General features: G+C 36.4%; 2 protein-coding genes across 2 annotated transcripts; one reads left to right on the plus strand and one right to left on the minus strand.

Moving 5' to 3' along the window:
- Window positions 1-834: 834 nt before the first annotated feature.
- nup85 (nucleoporin 85) lies at window positions 835-9,115 on the minus strand. Its single transcript, XM_039675196.2, has 19 exons — window positions 8,940-9,115; window positions 8,537-8,630; window positions 8,281-8,437; window positions 8,134-8,204; window positions 8,014-8,057; window positions 7,040-7,109; window positions 6,826-6,947; window positions 6,599-6,733; window positions 5,346-5,468; window positions 5,134-5,265; window positions 4,887-4,993; window positions 4,722-4,805; window positions 4,325-4,390; window positions 3,823-3,974; window positions 3,514-3,631; window positions 2,175-2,275; window positions 1,613-1,764; window positions 1,266-1,355; window positions 835-1,182 (listed from the first exon to the last, which is right to left on the minus strand). Exons 1-19 carry the CDS (start codon window positions 8,973-8,975, stop codon window positions 1,084-1,086), a joined length of 1,953 nt encoding a protein of 650 aa, XP_039531130.2. The 5' UTR covers window positions 8,976-9,115; the 3' UTR covers window positions 835-1,083.
- Window positions 9,116-10,751: 1,636 nt separating this feature from the next.
- Window positions 10,752-18,565, plus strand: sumo2b (small ubiquitin like modifier 2b). The gene is made up of 4 exons (XM_039675201.2): window positions 10,752-10,909; window positions 12,877-13,008; window positions 16,448-16,519; window positions 17,967-18,565. The coding sequence occupies exons 1-4, from the start codon at window positions 10,889-10,891 to the stop codon at window positions 18,027-18,029; spliced, it is 288 nt and encodes a 95-aa protein (XP_039531135.1). The 5' UTR covers window positions 10,752-10,888; the 3' UTR covers window positions 18,030-18,565.
- The last annotated feature ends 53 nt before the right edge of the window (window positions 18,566-18,618 follow it).

Genomic DNA, 18,618 nt, shown 5'->3' on the forward strand with positions numbered 1-18,618 from the left:
TCTTTTTACGTTTCTTTTTGGGTGGGATTGAATTACAAATCACTATTTTTCACCATCTGTCATATCAAGGCAATTTTCACCATCCCACTCAGTTTCTGATGGATAAAATCAAGTCCTGACTGAACTTACCGTATTCACAAGGGTCAAGTTATACTGTTTAAATCACAAAAAAAGTGAAACGTTGATATTTTAAAGTCTTATTTACCAAGAGGATCTGCATTTGTAAATTATACGGCTCAATTTTATGATAAGACCATAGCTGGTTTGAGATGAAGAGTTAGCGTATATCAGTCAAGAAATTAAGTGAGATGTTTGAGGGTGTCTAACCTTCATTTCCTGAGGTAAACGACATATTTCACGCGGCTTGATGTTTTGCTCATCACTGAATCTGAATTACGACGTTTTGTGGAGTATCTTTAGCTGTATAGGTCAAAACTAACGTTATTACTCAAAGGTCCGTTCACACAAACAACGATGACTGTTTTTTAGTGTTAGACCAACGGACTTTTCCCGACGCGCGCGCTCCTGGAGTACGTCATTCCAGCGCGCGCTTTTATGGAATGATTCTGATTGGCTGTATCGCTCGTCATCACACAAACAAAAAATCGCTCTCAAAATTGTTTTCAGCTATGGTCATTGTAATCAAAAACCTCGACTTTCTTGGAAAGAAATAAATGTAAAATTTAATATAAATTATTAATTATACATAAAAATGTATTGTTTTAGTGTGAATGGGACTTTAATTGATCTACAAGAAGAATAAACCATTTACAATATTAGTCAGGGTTTGTTGCACCATCATTTAGTTGTAGTATGATATTTTTCGCCCGTATATGACTCTTAAAATCAAACAGGCTGTTTGAGTTGCTGTACCTCAAATTCTAATTCAAAAGAGCACAACAATTTAGTTTACCCTCACAATAACTTTATATGAAGACAAAAAAAATCAATATGTAAGACTTTTTTTTTGCAAATACTGGAAAAGTTTTTATAAAAGACATCACATTTTTAATCCAAGTTTTATGAATTATGTACAGGGGACAAAAAAACAGCTTCGAAAGTAAATCCAATGATCAGATGAATTTATGTTTCTATCGTTCCCTCTTTCACAATGGCCATGGCGAGATTACGGGCCAGAGACAGTCGCAAGAGCTCCGTCTTTGTGGACTCGATATCGTCATCCTAAAACACACAGAGAAAAAACATCTTAATTTACAGCTAAACCTTATAATGGGCAGCTCCAGGACGTCCTGGACGAGCAGTACCTGGTCTGCCTGCTTTGGCTCTTTGGCTCCTGGGTTCAGTTCCTCCAGACAGGACATGAGCTCATACGTCTGATCCACGGAGAAGATCACCTTTACATGCAAAGAAAACACTATGATTAATGGGTTAAGCTGGTATGTGAATATTTATACATTCAAATTATGTATTTTATCAGTTCATATTACACACAGACAGAACTAGTCAATCTTATTTTTTTGTTAATGATGGAAAAACCTCTAAATAGTTTGGCTTCAATGCTTGAAATTCTGTATCTAGCCAAACTTTCATTGTTCCTAGCGCATTCTCTCCTAAGGTTATCGGTTAGTGTAAAGCATGAGATGTGTGTGACCTCTTTCTGCTCCAGCAGGGGCAGTGCGTCGGTCAGCAGGGTCATCCACAGGCTGCGCGGGGCGATCTTAGCCGTCATGAGGGACAGCAGGAGTCTGGCCGCCTCAGAGAAGCGTTTCTCACTGTAGAGCCTGTGAAACTCACGGTACTTTCCTAAAAACACACGCGCACACATGGTCAAACATCTCACGGACTACAGACCTTCTTAAAGACAACATCATTTTTAAGTCTGTGGTGTGACATCGCTCAGAGTGAAACAAAAACAGACTTCATTGGAATTGAATGGGTGTTTCATAACAGAATGAGTCAGAGCTGAATGTGCATTTGCTGAAAACAATAACTTATGATTTGCTTTGGTTATTGGTCAGTATTAATATATGAAGAGAAAGTTATTAGATGAAAGATAAGTATAATGTGCACTGGTGAATCCTTCACAGTAAGTGAAAGCTGTGATGAATAGATCAGAGAAAAACCAGCGGACTGAAATAAGAGTTATTCGTGAAACTGAATTATAGCAGCTCTCCAGATGAATCAGATAAATGTCGTCGCCTGTCATGTTGTACCTAGAAACGTCAGTCTGTCACTGAGCAGCATGGCCGGACCCAGATTATCCAACAAATCCAGATCTGTGAAAGAGCCTTTATTACTGTAATCCTCAAGAAACCTGCGCAAAACACACGGAAAGAAGCGTTAGGAGAAAAAGAGCAATATAATAATTATATTTTTTATGTTTGTTTTGTTTATTCTTATATATTATATATGTAGCATTAAGACAATTTAGTCTGTTTTAGAACATTGCAGTAATGGTTATTTGAAGTGTTTAACCGTTGTAAAAGAAAATAACAATTATAGATTAAAAAGACAACATAATAACTTGTGTATATTGGCCGGAGTAAGTGGATGGATGGATAGAGATCAATGGATGGGTTGATAAAAAAGATAAGAGATGGATAGATGGATTATGGATGGATAAGGAAGATAAACTGGATTAGAAAGATAAGATGGATTATGGATGGATAAGATAGGAAGGAAGGATTGATGGATGAATGGATGGATGATAGATTGATGGAAGGATGGAAGGATTAATGGATGGATGGATGAAAGGAAGGATGGGTGGAAGGAAGGATTAATGGATGAATGGAAGGAAGAATGAATTGATGATGATGATGGAAAGATGGAAGGAAGGATGGATTGATGGATGGAAAGATGAATGGATGGATAGATGGATGGAAGGAAGGATGGATGATGGATTGACGGATGGATAGATGGAAGGATTGATTGGAAGGAAGGATTGATGCATGAATGGATGGAATGATTAATGGATGGATGGATGAAAGGAAGGATGGATGATGGATTGATTGATGGAAGGATGATTGGAAGGAAGGATTGATGGATGAATGGATGAAAGGAAGGATGGATGGATGAAAGGATGACTTGATGGACGGATGGAAAGAAGGATGGATTGATGGATGGATGGAAAGATGAATTAATGGATAGATGGATGGAAGGAAGGATGAATAGATGGAAGGAAGGATGGATGATGGATTGACGGATGGATAGATGGAAGGATTGATTGGAAGGAAGGATTGATGGATGAATGGATGGAAGGATTAATGGATGGATGGATGAAAGGAAGGATGGATGATGGATTGACGGATGGATGGATGGAAGGATGAATTGATGATGGACGGATGGAAAGAAGGATGGATGGAAAGATGAATGGATGGATAGATGGATGGAAGGATGGATGATGGATTGACAGATGGATGGAAGGAATGATTGAAAGGAAGGATAGATGGATGAATAGATGATAGATGGATGGAAGGATTAATGGATGGATGGATGAATGGAAGGAAGGATTGATTGATGATGATGATGATGGATGGATAAACAGATAGTAACCTCTCAGAGATGAGTGTGGCGAAGGCAGCGTCTTTAGCTCTGATGCTCCAGGATAGAGCAGATCCCAGTCTGTTGTTCCTCAGAGCTCGTTTAGCCATGATCTTACAGATACTGCGCACTGCAACACACACACACGAAATATAACTTAATTAATGTCATTTAATAGACTCTGTCTGGTATAGACCCGTTGAGGCAGGAAGAGGATCACAGTTGTTCACTCAGTGTGTGAGTGTGTGTGTGTGTGTGTGTGTGTGTGTGTGTGTGTGTGTGTGTGTGTGTGTGTGTGTGTGTGTGTGTTGCGTCGCTCACCCTGTTCACTCATCTGTCGGTCCTCACAGATCCGCAGGACTTTAATGGCTTTGCGTTCGGAGTCGAGTGGGACTCTCTCGATCTGCAGCTCCAGATACACACGACCGAACTCAGGACAGTGATCGAAGTAATCCACCGCCAGCTGCCACAGACTAACACACACACACACACCAAATCATCATATTAGAATGATTTCTGAAGGATCATGTGACATTGAAGAAGTGCTGAAAATTCAGCTTTGATTACACAAGTAAATTTCATTTTAACATAATCACAGAAAACAATTGTAATATTTCACAATATTCATATTTTCACTGTATCTCTGATTAAATAAATATGATGAGCAGAAGACACTCCTTAAATATGAACACTGAAAAAAGCGTATTCTATAAAGTTGCTTTGAAACAAGCGCTTTTTAAACACACTTGACCTTTGGGGTGAAGCGTGACCTGGACATGTTGTCATTTGTTCAGCAGAGATGAATCATGATGTGTTTAATCACCTGTGATGAGTGAAGAGACCCGAGGCGTACTCCAAAACCAGAAACTCACGCAGATTAGAGCCGAAACTACAAACACACACACAACCAGAACACAGTTACACACATCACATCTACAAACCCTTCTCGAAGAGACACGAGGATATGAACCTGTACTTTTCACAACAGAGGTCGTTAACATACAGGAGGAGCGAGGGAAGAAAATCATCATCATTTTAACTTGTTAATCTAATTATTTTCCTTTCTTTTTCCTTTATTTGGCTCGTAGAAGTTCTGAACGGCCGGTAACTTAAAAGTTTAGAAGCCAAATTGGCCGGTGAGATTTCAAAGCCTTATATAAACATTAAATATGAGTGTGTGTGTGCATGAATCTGATGAGGAGTGTGATGATGATACGCACTCGAGGTTGTGTGACTGCAGCAGTTTGCAGTGATCCAGCAGGTCCGTCAGATGAGCCACAAACCACCAGTTGTTGAGCGCGATGCTGTGGAAACATCATGTGTGTGTGTGAGGGTCTGTTCAGATGAACGTGTGTATGTGTGTGTGTGTGTGTGCGCTGACTCACCTGCAGTCTTTGATCACCTGATGCAGGTCAAACTCAAACGCCGACAGCAGGATGATGTCCAGAGGCTCGGGAGACGCACGCGGACCCAGAAACATGTTCATACTCGACTGATACACACACCGTCAGATGGGGTTTATACACTCACACTGTTTCATGTATTCCTCATTTATATGAGAGTGCTGCACATTGCCAACAGAAATGGAGTGTTCTCTTGTAAACAAAAACACACACACAGTGAGGAACACACCTGGGCGTAGTAGTGCAGGTCGGGCGGTTTGATGGTGGGGTGTGTGAACAGCAGCCGCGTCACCAGGAAGTGATACCAGGTGCCCAGCAGCTCCTTCTGCTCCAGCAGAGCGTCTTCATCGCCCACCAGGATCTGACACACACACACACACACACTCGATCAGGGGGAGGATGATGCCTGATCACGGCTCACCAGAGGTCACGACCCCTCACCTTGCAGATGGTTTCCAGGTGACTGTTGCTTGCGAAGGTGTTGTCCTGGAGACTGCGGTCGCACTCCTCGTGCCAGTTCCTCCATTTCATATCAAACTCCGTCAGCGTTTGAGTTCCTGTGGGCTGCACACACACACACACACACAATTATTTTAGTGACACTGTTTTATAAAAGCAATAAGCCCTTTACACTGTAAAAAAATATTTTCAAGATTTGTTATCACAACATTTTTTCTTTCGTCAAATCAACTTAAATAATTTATTTAGTTCAGATAACTTATTATTTTAAGTTTCTGATGATTAAATCAATCTCCTTCATTCCAGTTCAATCAACTTAAAATTTTAAGGCAACCAGGATACTTCATTTTGTTTAAGTTAAACCAACAATAATTTTTACAGTGTTACAGTGATTTTACTTTAGATAACATTTTCTTCCATGAGAAAAGTGTACAAAAATTTTAGTTTGTTAATTTTTTTTTTTAAGTTTTCTTTTTTTTTAAATGTATGAAAAAAAAATTAAGACCAAAGTCAAAACAATGATTTTTTTTTTCTTGTGTGGTGGAAATGTGCTTTTTATTTGCTTATATTCAAAAAATCACCGGTAGAGCCCGACCGATAAAGGATTTTGAAGGCCGATACAAATATTTTTGGGTTTTAAAATCCGAAATATCGGCCGATATTGTTTTTTATTAAGTATTGTTGGATTTCACACACGTGTAAAAGAAAAGCTAACTTTTCTGCACAAGATACGTTTGATACTTTTACTCTATGTCTAAATGTTCACTCCTCGCAAGTCTAACTTGACTGTAACTAGAGATATGCTAGTTAAAAATACACAGTAATCATTACTTTATTTAGGCAGAAAAAGTTCATTGTGGTTTCCAAGCTCATTAATGTTAACGTTAGCGGTCTTCCACTGATGATAGTGGCATTAGCTAGCTTTCTGGTTAGCTAGTCTATGATGAGCCATAATTTAGCAATAGATAACATCATACTGCAAATGTTAAAACATACATTTTCAATTTAACAGGCCAAGGAGAGATGATTGAAGCGTGTTTTGTCCATTTTTATTTTATTTTTTAAATATTCGTTTATCGGCCATTATAACTGCTGATACCGATATTTTGGAAAATGCCTAATATCGGCCGGCCGATATATCGGTCTGGCTCTAATCACCGGTCTGGTGTCCAACTTTAGCCTGGCGTGTATGATATGCTGATGACAGATGCTCTGTGGTGCGCTGGCGTACGTACGTTAAACACGGGCATGTTCTGCAGCAGGACGTCCATACGTCTGAACACGGCGCTGCTCTCGGGCCGCAGAGACGCCTGCTTGCACAGGACCTGCCGCGCCTCGTCCATCCGGCCCTGCAGCACCAGACTGATCACCTGCACACACACACACACACACACACACACACGTGAGGACCCCAGCAGTGATGTGAGGAGCATCTGGAAGTCAGGGGTCACGCGCTTCATACCACGTCCCAGTAGGCCTGATGTCGAGTGGGGCTCTCGCTCTGCAACACTTCCCTCGCTCTGGAGTCCACGTCCGACTTGTGGAGGCGCACCCAGTCCAGCAGGTGCAGCAGCAGAGACCCGGCTACACAACATCACAACACACTCATCAGCAGCAGCAGAGATTTGGCTACACAACAACACAACACACTCTGGAATGGGAGCATCAGGCTGTACCTGGAGACGCGTCGATGAACAGCACCTCACACAGGTTCCAGATCAGCTCGATGGCCAGGAGGATGGACACCTGCAGACACCAACACTCACTTCAGTGACGGCTAACACACTATTCCCCCAGTATAATATAAAGAACAATAATATCAAGTACGCAGAAACACTGTCCCAGAGGCAGACATGAAGAATCAGACATTTTTACTTTTAGAATAACACTTATTTCATTTTTAATTCATTTTATTATTATTAAAATATGCAGAATGTAATTGTAAAATTGAAATATAATTGTAATATATAATGATTAATGTATTTAAAAAATATTTTTTTATTTTAGTAATATGAATATACTATTATAGTATTTACTAATCTTTTTGTAATCTAATGATTAATTTATCTTTATAAAATAAAGCATATAAAATCTTTAGAAATTACTGTTAATTTTAATAATATTCCTATACTATTATAGTAGCGGTGTTATTAATATTTTGTAATCTAATAATTTATCTTTATAGAAAAATAGTGTTACTTTAGTAATATTAATATACTATTTTAGTATTATGAATATTTTTTGTAATTAATCTGTACAAATTAATGCATAGAAAATAAATAGAAATGAGTGTTACCGTAGTAATATTGATACACTATTATAGTATTATGAATATTTTTTTAATCTAATGATGACTTAAATTTATAGTTTTAATAATCATTTCTTTTATATGTGTCATTTTTCCATTCATTTTTATTTCAGTTTTAGTAGTTATAGTAAGTTGCAACATTTCTAATTTTCTCATCTAATATTTATGTTTTATTTCAATCAACAAAAATGTTTTTAAAAAGTTTTCGAAAAAAAAAAAAAAAAAAAAAAAAAAAAAAATCGAAATACTGGTTCCGCACATCATTTATCAGACAATTCAACATTAAATGAATTGTCATTAGTTATTGAGTTGAGTTAGTGTTATGTGATCATCATCATGTACCTGATCTCCATACTGGGACGCTAAAGACCCCTCCTGTGCCGAAACTGGGGAGAGAAACAGAGCGTGATCAGCTGATCAAACGCATCATCCTCCTCATGCGTGAGTCACATGACCGCTTACCTGCGTTCTGCTGAAGCTCCTCCATACAGGCTCTGATCACAGACCTGTAGTTCTTACTGATGCTCACGAACCTGCGGAAAACAATGACACATCACAAACACAAACACACACCAGGAGGACACACTCGCTTCAGGTCTGAGGACTCACTGCGTCTTCTTGTTTTTGCTCGGGACGTCCTCTTTGATTTTCTGCAGCCCCACGAAGATGAGATGGGACTCGTTGAAGAGCTTTCGCAGGATGGGAGAGCAGATATCTTCATCTTTCCTCACGATGTGGACGAACGGAGAGCCCGCAGACTTCGGACCTGAGCGGGAACACACATGATTGACAGTTTTTATAATGCCTTTTTAACACAAACACACACTCTCTTTCCAGAGTCCAGTGTAGATGTTATTATTAATACCTTGTAGTTTGTAGTTTGTCTCATAGACTAACAGATCTCCAGGACCCCATTCAAAACCCAAGTGCCTCTGATGAAATCCAACGCCGCGAATCAACTGCAAGAAAAACAAATGAACAAACAGCACGACCATGATAAATGATAATCATTCAGTAATATATAAGAATAACCCTAGGAGTTTATACAATACATATATACCATGGTAGCCAGCTTAAGATTAGTTTAGTTCCATAGTGTATATAAGTATATCTACTTATTGAAATACTATGGAGTACTATGGTAAATGATAATTTAGTAATATTACCTTCAGATACCATGGTAACACCATGTGTATTCTTCACATAACGTTATATATACTATATTAATCATCATATACACTGAATAAACTGTATAAATCAGCACGTACCGTGGGACTGGGCTCCACGTCCACCTCCTCCATCATCCGGAGATATTAAATCCTCCTGAATAACAGTGAAAATATGACTTTAAACAGCTTTATGATCTAAACAACATTCAATACGTTCAGCGCTCAGAATCGAGCGCCATGAGCCGGAAGGACCCCTGAAGCCTGCGCGGTTAGTACGGCGCACTGATCGCCTGAGTAAAACAATAATCGACAATTAAATATAAATAATGCACGCCACGGTTTATATTGGTTTCAAATTATATGGTTGTTTTTATAATGAAACATTGTTTGAGAATAATCAGTAGTGTTTTACTAGCAATACATACTAATCACAAATGTTTGTCATATTTTTCATAAAGATGAAATAAATGAGTAAAAAGTTTTTTAAATATTTTCAAATCGCACATGTTGTTGTTCTCTAAAGGATTTTCAGTGGTCTGATGACATTTCTAGATATTTTAATTGAACATATGATAGTTGTATGGATGCACCAATACTTCACCAAAAAATGAAAATTCTGTTATCATTTACTCACCCTCACGTTGTTGCAAACCTGTATGAGTTTCTTTCTTCTACTGAACACAAAGGAAGATATTTTGAAGAATGATTAATTAAACAGTTGTTTGGCTCTCATTGACTAGAAAAAATATGGAAGTCAATGGTGCCAACGTTCAAATCGTTCTTCAAAATATCTTCCTTAGTGTTGAGCAGAAGAAAGAAACTCATACAGGTTTGCAACAACTTGGGGGTGAGTAAATAATGACAGAATTTAAATTTTTGGGTGGAGTATTTAACATTTTGGCCATAACTGATGATTCCTTATATTTGAAAGGTAGTTAGCCTACTGTAATTAGTCAATCAATCTAAATTAAATTTGATAATTGTTTGGGACTGCCTGATTACAAAAACCAAAGTCATCATTAAAAGCCATCAAACACATAATCTTCTCATTATTATATTGGCCGATATGACAGACATGCTGCACATGTTGTACTGAACTGTACTTTAATTTTTTGAAGTGATATTTCTAGCAATTGAAAACCAATGTTGAACAGTGCGCATCTGAATGTCTCAGCTGTAGGAAATAAAACATTATCGACTTTAATTTAAAGGAAAATATTTCTAATTGGGTCGATAACATTAACAATGAACATATCGATATGATATGGTGGTGGCGGCCGATATATCGCACATCCCTATATAAAGTATAAAGTTTTATTCAAAATTATTATAGTGTTCTAGCTTAAAATATAGCTTTTATATCAGGGTCTGGGATTGTAACAGGTATTATGGTATGGATTTTTTTTGTGATTTTACAGCTTGATCTGATTCCTTTACACATTGTAATATTTCTTTGTAATAATAAACTGTTTTATACATTACCCTAATATGTTTACTGGTAAAAAATGACCATAACAGAGTTTTTTTTTAGGCCTTTTCCTTACAGATGTTTCGAATTATTAATAAATAATGGTTGCGGTACGTTCAGCTTGATCTGTGAATTACATAAAGAACAAAATGGCTTCCCTTCCCACTCCTGTGAGAGGAGAAGTGGATCATTTTTCCCTCTGAAACAACAAAATACTCGATGTACGCCCTCATTATGGATTCCCTGTCGTGTATTTGATTATATGTGATATTTACTATAAAATAATCATCGTTTTGTGCTATTTATATTCATATTTGGTCCAATGTTTTTTTTTTTTCTCCGAGATAACGTGCACGAATGCGCGTGCATGTTTCCCCAGCTCCCTGGTCTCGCGCATTACATCACCGTCGTGCATCACACGATGCATGTGACCTGCTCTGGCCAATCGCGACAGAGCGCGAAGAACGGACGCGCCGCTTGTGACCGCGCACGCAGGGTCTGTTTTTAATCGGGGGCGCGGACGTGCGCGTCGCCGCGGATTCTTTGTGTGGCGGCGTAGAGAAGCGCAAATACAATAACCATGGCCGACGAGAAACCCAAGGTGAGTGGCGTTTAAAAATGAAGGGATTATTTATGTTAGTCACAGTTTAAATCGTGCGAGGGATAGTGAAAACATGGGAGAGCACAGATGGTTTCATATTTAATGAGAAATATCGCGCTTAGTGGATAAATCCTGTAACTGCCGCCTCAGAGACACCGGAAGAAGACGTGTGAACGCGCGTGGCGGGCTCGCACCGCGCGCGACACTCACAGGCGCATTGAAATTAAAATAACGAGGAGAACTGGTCTAAAATCAGACATACATTCCTAATACATTCGTGTTATATGTGTGTGCCCATTATTTGTTGACTGAGACCTGATGGAAAGTAGTTTTCTATTGCTTTGAGCTGATGTGGTTCAAATGTGAGCATCCATCACGTGAAGCACCGCAACTCAAGCACAACACTGCCAATAAAGCCACAAATAACACAACAAAGAAAAAACTGAGTGTGTCACATAAAAGAGAATTTATGTGAATCATGATAATTTTTTTGTAGTGAAAATCAAGTTTTTAATGTTGTTTATATGTGTTTTTTTTTAAATATGGTTTAAGACAAACCAACTGCAAATAAATGAACACCATTCATTTATTGACACCATTCAAAGTCAACACCATTGCTGAGTATTTTCCCCTAAAGACGTCTCAAAAAACACATTTTGAAATCGCTGGTGTTTCGGACGTCACAAACTACATTGTAACCAATCAGATCAACGTGTGATAGTCAACCAGTGGATCTCTGAGCTGAGGGAGTGAGTGAAGATGGGGTTTATGTAGAGTTACATTCAAGCTAGTTTAAGGCACAACAATTTTTTTTCCCAAGGAATAAACATCTAAATATGTCGTCCAGAGACAAGAATCGCTAACCTAGATGCCATCATCTCTCTCTCGGTTAGCATCGCCGAGCAATAGCCACAGATATACCATTAATTTTTCTCACCTCACGCCTCAGATCACTTCCGTTTTTGATTGAACCGATATTGAACGACTTCAACGTTTTCATCCTTGCTCATTTTGTCCTCTGGCTCAACAGATTATATTTTTGTGTAACAGTGGGATCAAGATAACGGAGCTGAGATCGGAGCAACAATTTTATACTTACAACTTACCACCCAGAATGCATTGCAATGTCAACTTAAAAAAAACATTGTTTTCAACTAAAAAACGTTAATTTTTTATGCATTTTGACCGTCCGTTTACACGACAACAGCGTTTTGGGTGCCTGAAAACTTTTGAAAACGGGTTTCAAAGTACAAGTTTTTGAAATCCGTCTCTGCGTAAACAACAACAACACAGATCTCTGAAGACGATGATGTCATGCACGTGTGTATTACGTGTTCAGTATTGTGTTCGCCATATAGACCATTTCACAAGATGTAAACAACACTGGTCCAGAAACACTTCCTGTTTCAGTTTGTAACTGTTTTCTTTATTTCACATGTAAAAAAAACATCTTAAAGATGTTTGTTTAACTTTTTGATACATTTTTAAATGTTCTGTTGGGTGTATTTTATCCCAGCTTTTATGTAGTGTTTAAAAACTGAAACAGGAAGTGCTTCTGGACCAGTGTTGTTTACATCTTGTGAAATGGTCTATAGTGGTCTGACAGCAGAATACAGTATTTTAGTCATTTTCGCGGATCCGTATGAATGTGGATCCTTAACGTACTTTGATATCTGCATACTTTTGGCAATTGTAATCTAGTAAGGCATAAGTCTTAATACCCGGGTTCCTTAAAGGATGAAACCAGTTTCTATACTCGCCACAATAATCACATGATAGTTGTTGCTTTTCCTTTCAAACAGTTCCTTTCAAACTATAGATTATAGACGAGACATTGTCTAGAATCTTATATATTATATATATCTTATATATTATGCATAATTACATTTAATAATTACAAATGAGATGCATGTAAAACATGAAAGGAAGAGTGATGTCAAATATCTCATATTTGCATGTGTTCTCAGGAGGGGGTGAAGACAGAGAACAACGACCACATCAACCTGAAGGTGGCGGGACAGGACGGGTCCGTGGTCCAGTTCAAAATCAAGAGACACACACCCCTCAGCAAACTCATGAAGGCCTACTGTGAGAGACAGGTGAGATCATCATGACACACACACACCCCGTCCCGACAGTATTTTGAAGTCCCGGCAGCACGTTAAGAGTTTGTGTACAAAATATAGACAAGGTTTACACAAGCCCATCATAGTTTCTTCACTGCTATACTGGAAACACACACGCTAGAATTTACTATACAACATTAAATATTATTAGAAATTAAGTTTATATTGGTAAATCTGTGCAGAAATTAATTATTTTTTTAATTAATTAAACTGCATTTATTATTACTCACAAAAATAGTTTTACAAAATATACAAAACAACGTACACCCAAAACAGAGAGAAATGCCTTAATTATACACTAATTACCAATATCATTAAAAAGGTTATTAGCCATGAGCCAAGACAATCAGTCACGAGGAGAATCACAACATTACAAACGTTTATTTTAAGCAAAAAAGTATTTGAAAATCTGACAAAATCACAAAGGTACAAGACTGTGAACTTATGGCTTTAGTGAGGGAAATAACTACAATCCCATGATGCATTGCGAACAGCATAAACCAATTAAAAACGATGGAGAAGCATAAAACTACTCATCGCAAATGTTGATTATATATTAGGGCTGCCAAACGATTAATCGCGATTAATCGCATCCAAAATAAAAGTTTGTGTTTACATAATATATGTTGGTGCACTGTGTATAATTATTTTATATATATATATATATACACATGCATGTATATTTAAGTTTTTATTTATTTATATATAAAATATTTTTATTTATATATATAATATAAATTATATATAAATCTATATACATGAAAATAATTATTAAATATATACAAGCATGTGTGTGTATTTATATATACAAAATAATTATATACAGTGCACCCACATATATTATGTAAACACAAACTTTTATTTTGGATGCGATTAATCGTGATTACAGCCCTATTATATATACATATACACCGATTTAAAGGTTATTGCAAAATATTTATTTAAATATTTCAGTATTTTGAGATCATAGAAAAATCGACACGATTACGTTGTTCGCAGTGCTTCATGGGCGCTGACGAGAGATTTTGGTGCGTTTTTCTTGTTTAGACTCTCTGATTGGTGTACTTTGCTGTACATTATGGGTAATGTAGTTTTTCACCACAAATTGCATGATTTCTTTGCAAAATAAGTTGAAAAATGAGTGCTGACGTTTTCAGCAGAAGCATAGTTGGCTCACAGTAGGGCTGGCTTTAAAGACATCCAAGTTATCATTTAAAAGTCAATTTCCCTATGGAGAAAGTGGATGGAGATTTTACTACCGGATCCGTCTGTCGCGCTCTAATCTCTGCTCTCATTTTATTGGACCATTTCACCCTCACAAAACACTGCAACCGCATGACAACATATTACAAAGATATACCCAATAATAAAATGCCCCCTAGGACACATTAATGTGGTGATTAAGGCATGCTTTTAACATTTTAAGCATGATCTTAGCATTTTTATGTCCTGTGTTTCTTGGCCTCCTTATGGAAACCGCCCTGAAGTCGCCCTGAAGGCAATAATTGTATCTTTTGATCATTAAAATGGCATATTTAATCATTTTTCCTTTAAAAAATGTAACTGGACACCCTTGGCTCATTTAGTATGCGCGGTTCTATGAATATGCAAATGAGCCCCACCTCCTCTCACTCAGCTCAGAGATCTAGTCGTTAACGATCAGACATTGATCTGATTGGCTATAAGGTAGTGTGTGACATCAGAAACACCAGCGATTTCAAACCGTGTGTATGATATAAATAAACAATAAGAGAACACAAGATTAGATATGAGAAAATTGATTCAGAAACACATTTGTTTGTTTATTTATGCACATATCGCATGAATAAGGATGACTGATATTTGATAGATAATATCCAAGAGGATTGTTCATTGCACCCGTCTGTCAATATAACAACATTGGAGGATGTATTGAAGCAGGACGTATGAACCAGCACTAAAGCTCTTCATCCTGATGATCAATAACTTCCTCCGCGTCTGCTGGCTTTATCAGTCCCCCGCGTCCGGTTAATGGTCCTGCGCATCCGCTGCGAGGGTTTCTGCCCGGTAGAGAGGCTTCGAGAGCGAACAATGACTCGAATGTTCACGTATGAGACTCACACCCCACACACAGGGTTTATCAGCGCTGGGAACACACGGGGTTAAGATGCTCCTCGTGATCTTCGGGTCGGGAACATGTTTTCCTGGCCGAGGCGCAGGGTTTAATCTCAGTGTGGCCGGCAGAAGTAGGACAGCGTTCACTGGAAGGAAGCGTCTCTGGCCCGAGGAAACACACACACACACATCACGGCGTGAGGTGTCAGCTGATCTCTATCTGACACTTTATTTCTCATCTTTGGGGTTTAAAAAGATTCGGATTTTAACATTGGCCAATTTTAAAATTTCAGCGGACTATCACTAACTAACACTATTAAAACTGTTTAAACACTATTTTTGTTAATTTAAATAAAGTTGAAAAAAAATTGGAAAATTCTATTATTAGAATTTTAGCTTATTTCAATTAGTTGCCAAAGTCGAATTTCAAATAAAGTGATTTCTAGTCAATTTTATGCACTAAAATAAATAATAATTAAATAAAATCTAAACTGAAATAAAAATAAATGTATCATATTAGTATTTCAAAAGAACAAGTCTAATGAATTAATTCAGGATTTATTGAGTTTTCAGCAGGTTATTATCACTAAATAATTTTATTAACACGTTATTGTTAATAATGGTTTAAAAATAAATATATTTATATAGATGAAAAAATGTGACTTATTTTAATTGCTAAAGAATTTCATAATTTCATAACAATTTAAAATAAAAATAAATAAATAGTCGTAATTAATAAATATAATAAATAAAAACTTTCAAATAAAATAAAAATAAATGAATCCTAAATATTAATATTTAAAAATCGATTTATTTTTAAATCTAAACTGAAATAAAAAATAAATGTATCATATTAATATTTCAAAAGAACAAGTCTAATTAATTTATTCAATTTTCAGCAGGTTATTATCACTAAATAATTCTGTAAACATGTTATTGTTAATTGAAATGGTTTAAATAAATTAAAATTAAATATATTTAAATTAGATGGAAAAAATGTAAGAAAAAACGTGCTAAAAAATGATAATTTCATCACAATTTAAAATAAAAACGAATAAATAAATATTCATAAATAATAAATAAAACCTTTCGAATAAAATAAAAATAAAGGAATCCTAAATATTAATATTTAAAATGAACCAAAACTAATAAAAATGACGAAAGCTCATTACAAAGGTACTAAAATATAACAAAACTAGTTAGCTAATTCAACATCTTAATGAGATCGAGTGTGTAACAGTGTGTGAACAGCATAGATGTTGAGTGGTGAAGTGTGTTGTGAGACGCACTGGACTGATGTGCTCATGTGTTTTTGCAGGGACTGACAATGAGGCAGATTCGATTCCGGTTTGACGGACAGCCTATCAATGAAACAGACACGCCCGCACAGGTATGACATCACTGTGTGTGTGTTATAGGGACCAAATGTCCCCACAAGGACAGTAATACCAGTCATTTTTCTCTTGTGGGGACATTTTCTTGGTTCCCATGAGGTGTGTGTGCAAAGGAGTTTAAAGGCCAATCCACAGCCCACAGACAAACAGCAACAAACATGTTGGCTTGTGGATTTATAATTTAATGAAAAATATATGTCATGTTCACACTGCCCCAGCAAACACTGATTGAACATGTTCAGTCGGGTGAAAACAAACCCAGACCAACACCAACAGACGCCAAAACACACTGATCCGACAAAACCCAGCGAACGTGTTTGTCTGTGTGCTTCAAAATAACTGTATTCATCTCAAAGTAAAGGCGAAGCTCACAAAGCCTGAATGTCCAGGTCATATTCAACCGATACTTCATCAAACAAAGCCTAATTGCATTCGTTATCATATATTAAGAAAATGAAGTCTAATTACACTGTGACTGACATCATATTTTCATCATATTTTCCAACTCTCTTACATTAATTACTGTAATGAGAAAATATTTCTATTTTTTTTATAAAAAAATATATTAATATTCAGTTCAAGTTTATTTGTATAGCTCTTTTCCACAGATATATATATATATATATATATATATTAAAAATAATTATTTTATATATAATGTATCGTATATATATATATATATATATATATATATATATATATATATATATATATGTTCATATTTATTTTACTTTTGTACATATTTTACTTTTGTATTTAAATAATACATGTTATATATATATATATATATATATATATATATGTGTGTGTGTGTGTGTGTGTATGTATATATATATGTGTGTGTGTGTGTGTGTATGTATATAACATGTATTAATACAAAAATAAAATATGTACAAATGTAAAATAAATATGAACATATATATTTATGATACATTATATATAAAATAATTATTTTTAATATATATATATATATATATATATATACATAAAATAATATTATAATACTTCCGTAGTGTTTCTTCCCTTGCCTTTATATTAATTTTAAAAAATCATTGAATTACAGTTTTTTTATTAATTCAAAACCATTGAGTGTCAATATTGATAAATGATAAAAAATGATCCAATCATATCATACACCACCACTTCTTATTATCCAATCAAATCCTGATGGAAAATGTTCTGCCCTTATTTTCCATATCGATTAGAAGTGTAATGCATTATTTAGACAACTTTTATCATGTGCTCTTAGATGAAGATTCAGGCAAAGTCAGAAATATTACAGACTTGCCGAATAAACCCGGGGTGACCGCATCATTGTAGATGTGCATCATGGGATAGGAGCGCACCGTAATCAGAGCGGATAGGTGTTGATGTCACAGTCAACAGGAAGTCTCTTGTTTATTAATAATGCTGAATAATAACCCTCATGTTCTTCTTCCGCAGTTGGAAATGGAGGATGAAGACACAATCGACGTTTTCCAGCAACAGACAGGAGGACACATCTGAATCTCTCTCTCTCTCTCTCTTCATGGTTTTCTGTAACTGCTGTTGTATAGTGTTTTCAGTTCATCACGTTTTCTTTCGGTTTTGTACATAAAGGGTTCCTGCTACAGTAATTATTGCATTGGGTTTGTTAATACCTGTGAAATCTGACACATGAAGCCCAAGTTAAACTTTCATGAAGACTGTCATCTGTGTATAGAGACCAACTAATACATGTTTCTTCTTTCCAATCATTGACCCGAGTTTAGATACGAGCGCGCAGGCGTTCTCCAAGTTATTATGATTGTGTGTTTGAAGAAAGCATACAGTGTGTTCAGCTCTGCTGTTGCTAAAGCCTGCGGTTTAAATTGATTTCCTGGTTTCCATTCAGACGATTTGGTTTAAAACTTTTTTTTTATGGTAGTGAACATGTATAGTGCAACGCTTGTGGTAAACATGTTTTGACTCGTACGTACGAGGGGGATTCGTGTTTCCGACAAGTCAAGCATCCGTCTGTATTGTCCAATCTCTTGTGAAAATAAAATATTCTCTTTTTATCAGATGTGGGTCTGTGTGTGTTTTCTGAATGAAACCGTTTTTCATTCCAAATAAT

Source organism: Pimephales promelas, chromosome 3 (genome assembly GCF_988280905.1).
Source record: "Pimephales promelas chromosome 3, fPimPro1.hap1.1, whole genome shotgun sequence".
Classification (NCBI taxonomy): domain Eukaryota; kingdom Metazoa; phylum Chordata; class Actinopteri; order Cypriniformes; family Leuciscidae; genus Pimephales; species Pimephales promelas.

What these genes read in the sequence shown, in the direction of transcription:
- nup85 (XM_039675196.2), bottom strand. Translation starts at nt 8,975, where the DNA reads ATGATGGAGGAGGTGGACGTGGAGCCCAGTCCCACG. An exon ending in ATCAGGCCTACTGGGACGTG is followed by an intron (nt 6,734 to 6,825) that starts GTATGAAGCGCG and finishes GTGTGTGTGCAG; the next exon opens with GTGATCAGTCTGGTGCTGCA. An exon ending in CCCTGCTGGAGCAGAAAGAG is followed by an intron (nt 1,356 to 1,612) that starts GTCACACACATC and finishes TTGCATGTAAAG; the next exon opens with GTGATCTTCTCCGTGGATCA.
- sumo2b (XM_039675201.2), top strand. Translation starts at nt 10,889, where the DNA reads ATGGCCGACGAGAAACCCAAG. An exon ending in AGGCCTACTGTGAGAGACAG is followed by an intron (nt 13,009 to 16,447) that starts GTGAGATCATCA and finishes GTGTTTTTGCAG; the next exon opens with GGACTGACAATGAGGCAGAT. An exon ending in AAACAGACACGCCCGCACAG is followed by an intron (nt 16,520 to 17,966) that starts GTATGACATCAC and finishes CTTCTTCCGCAG; the next exon opens with TTGGAAATGGAGGATGAAGA.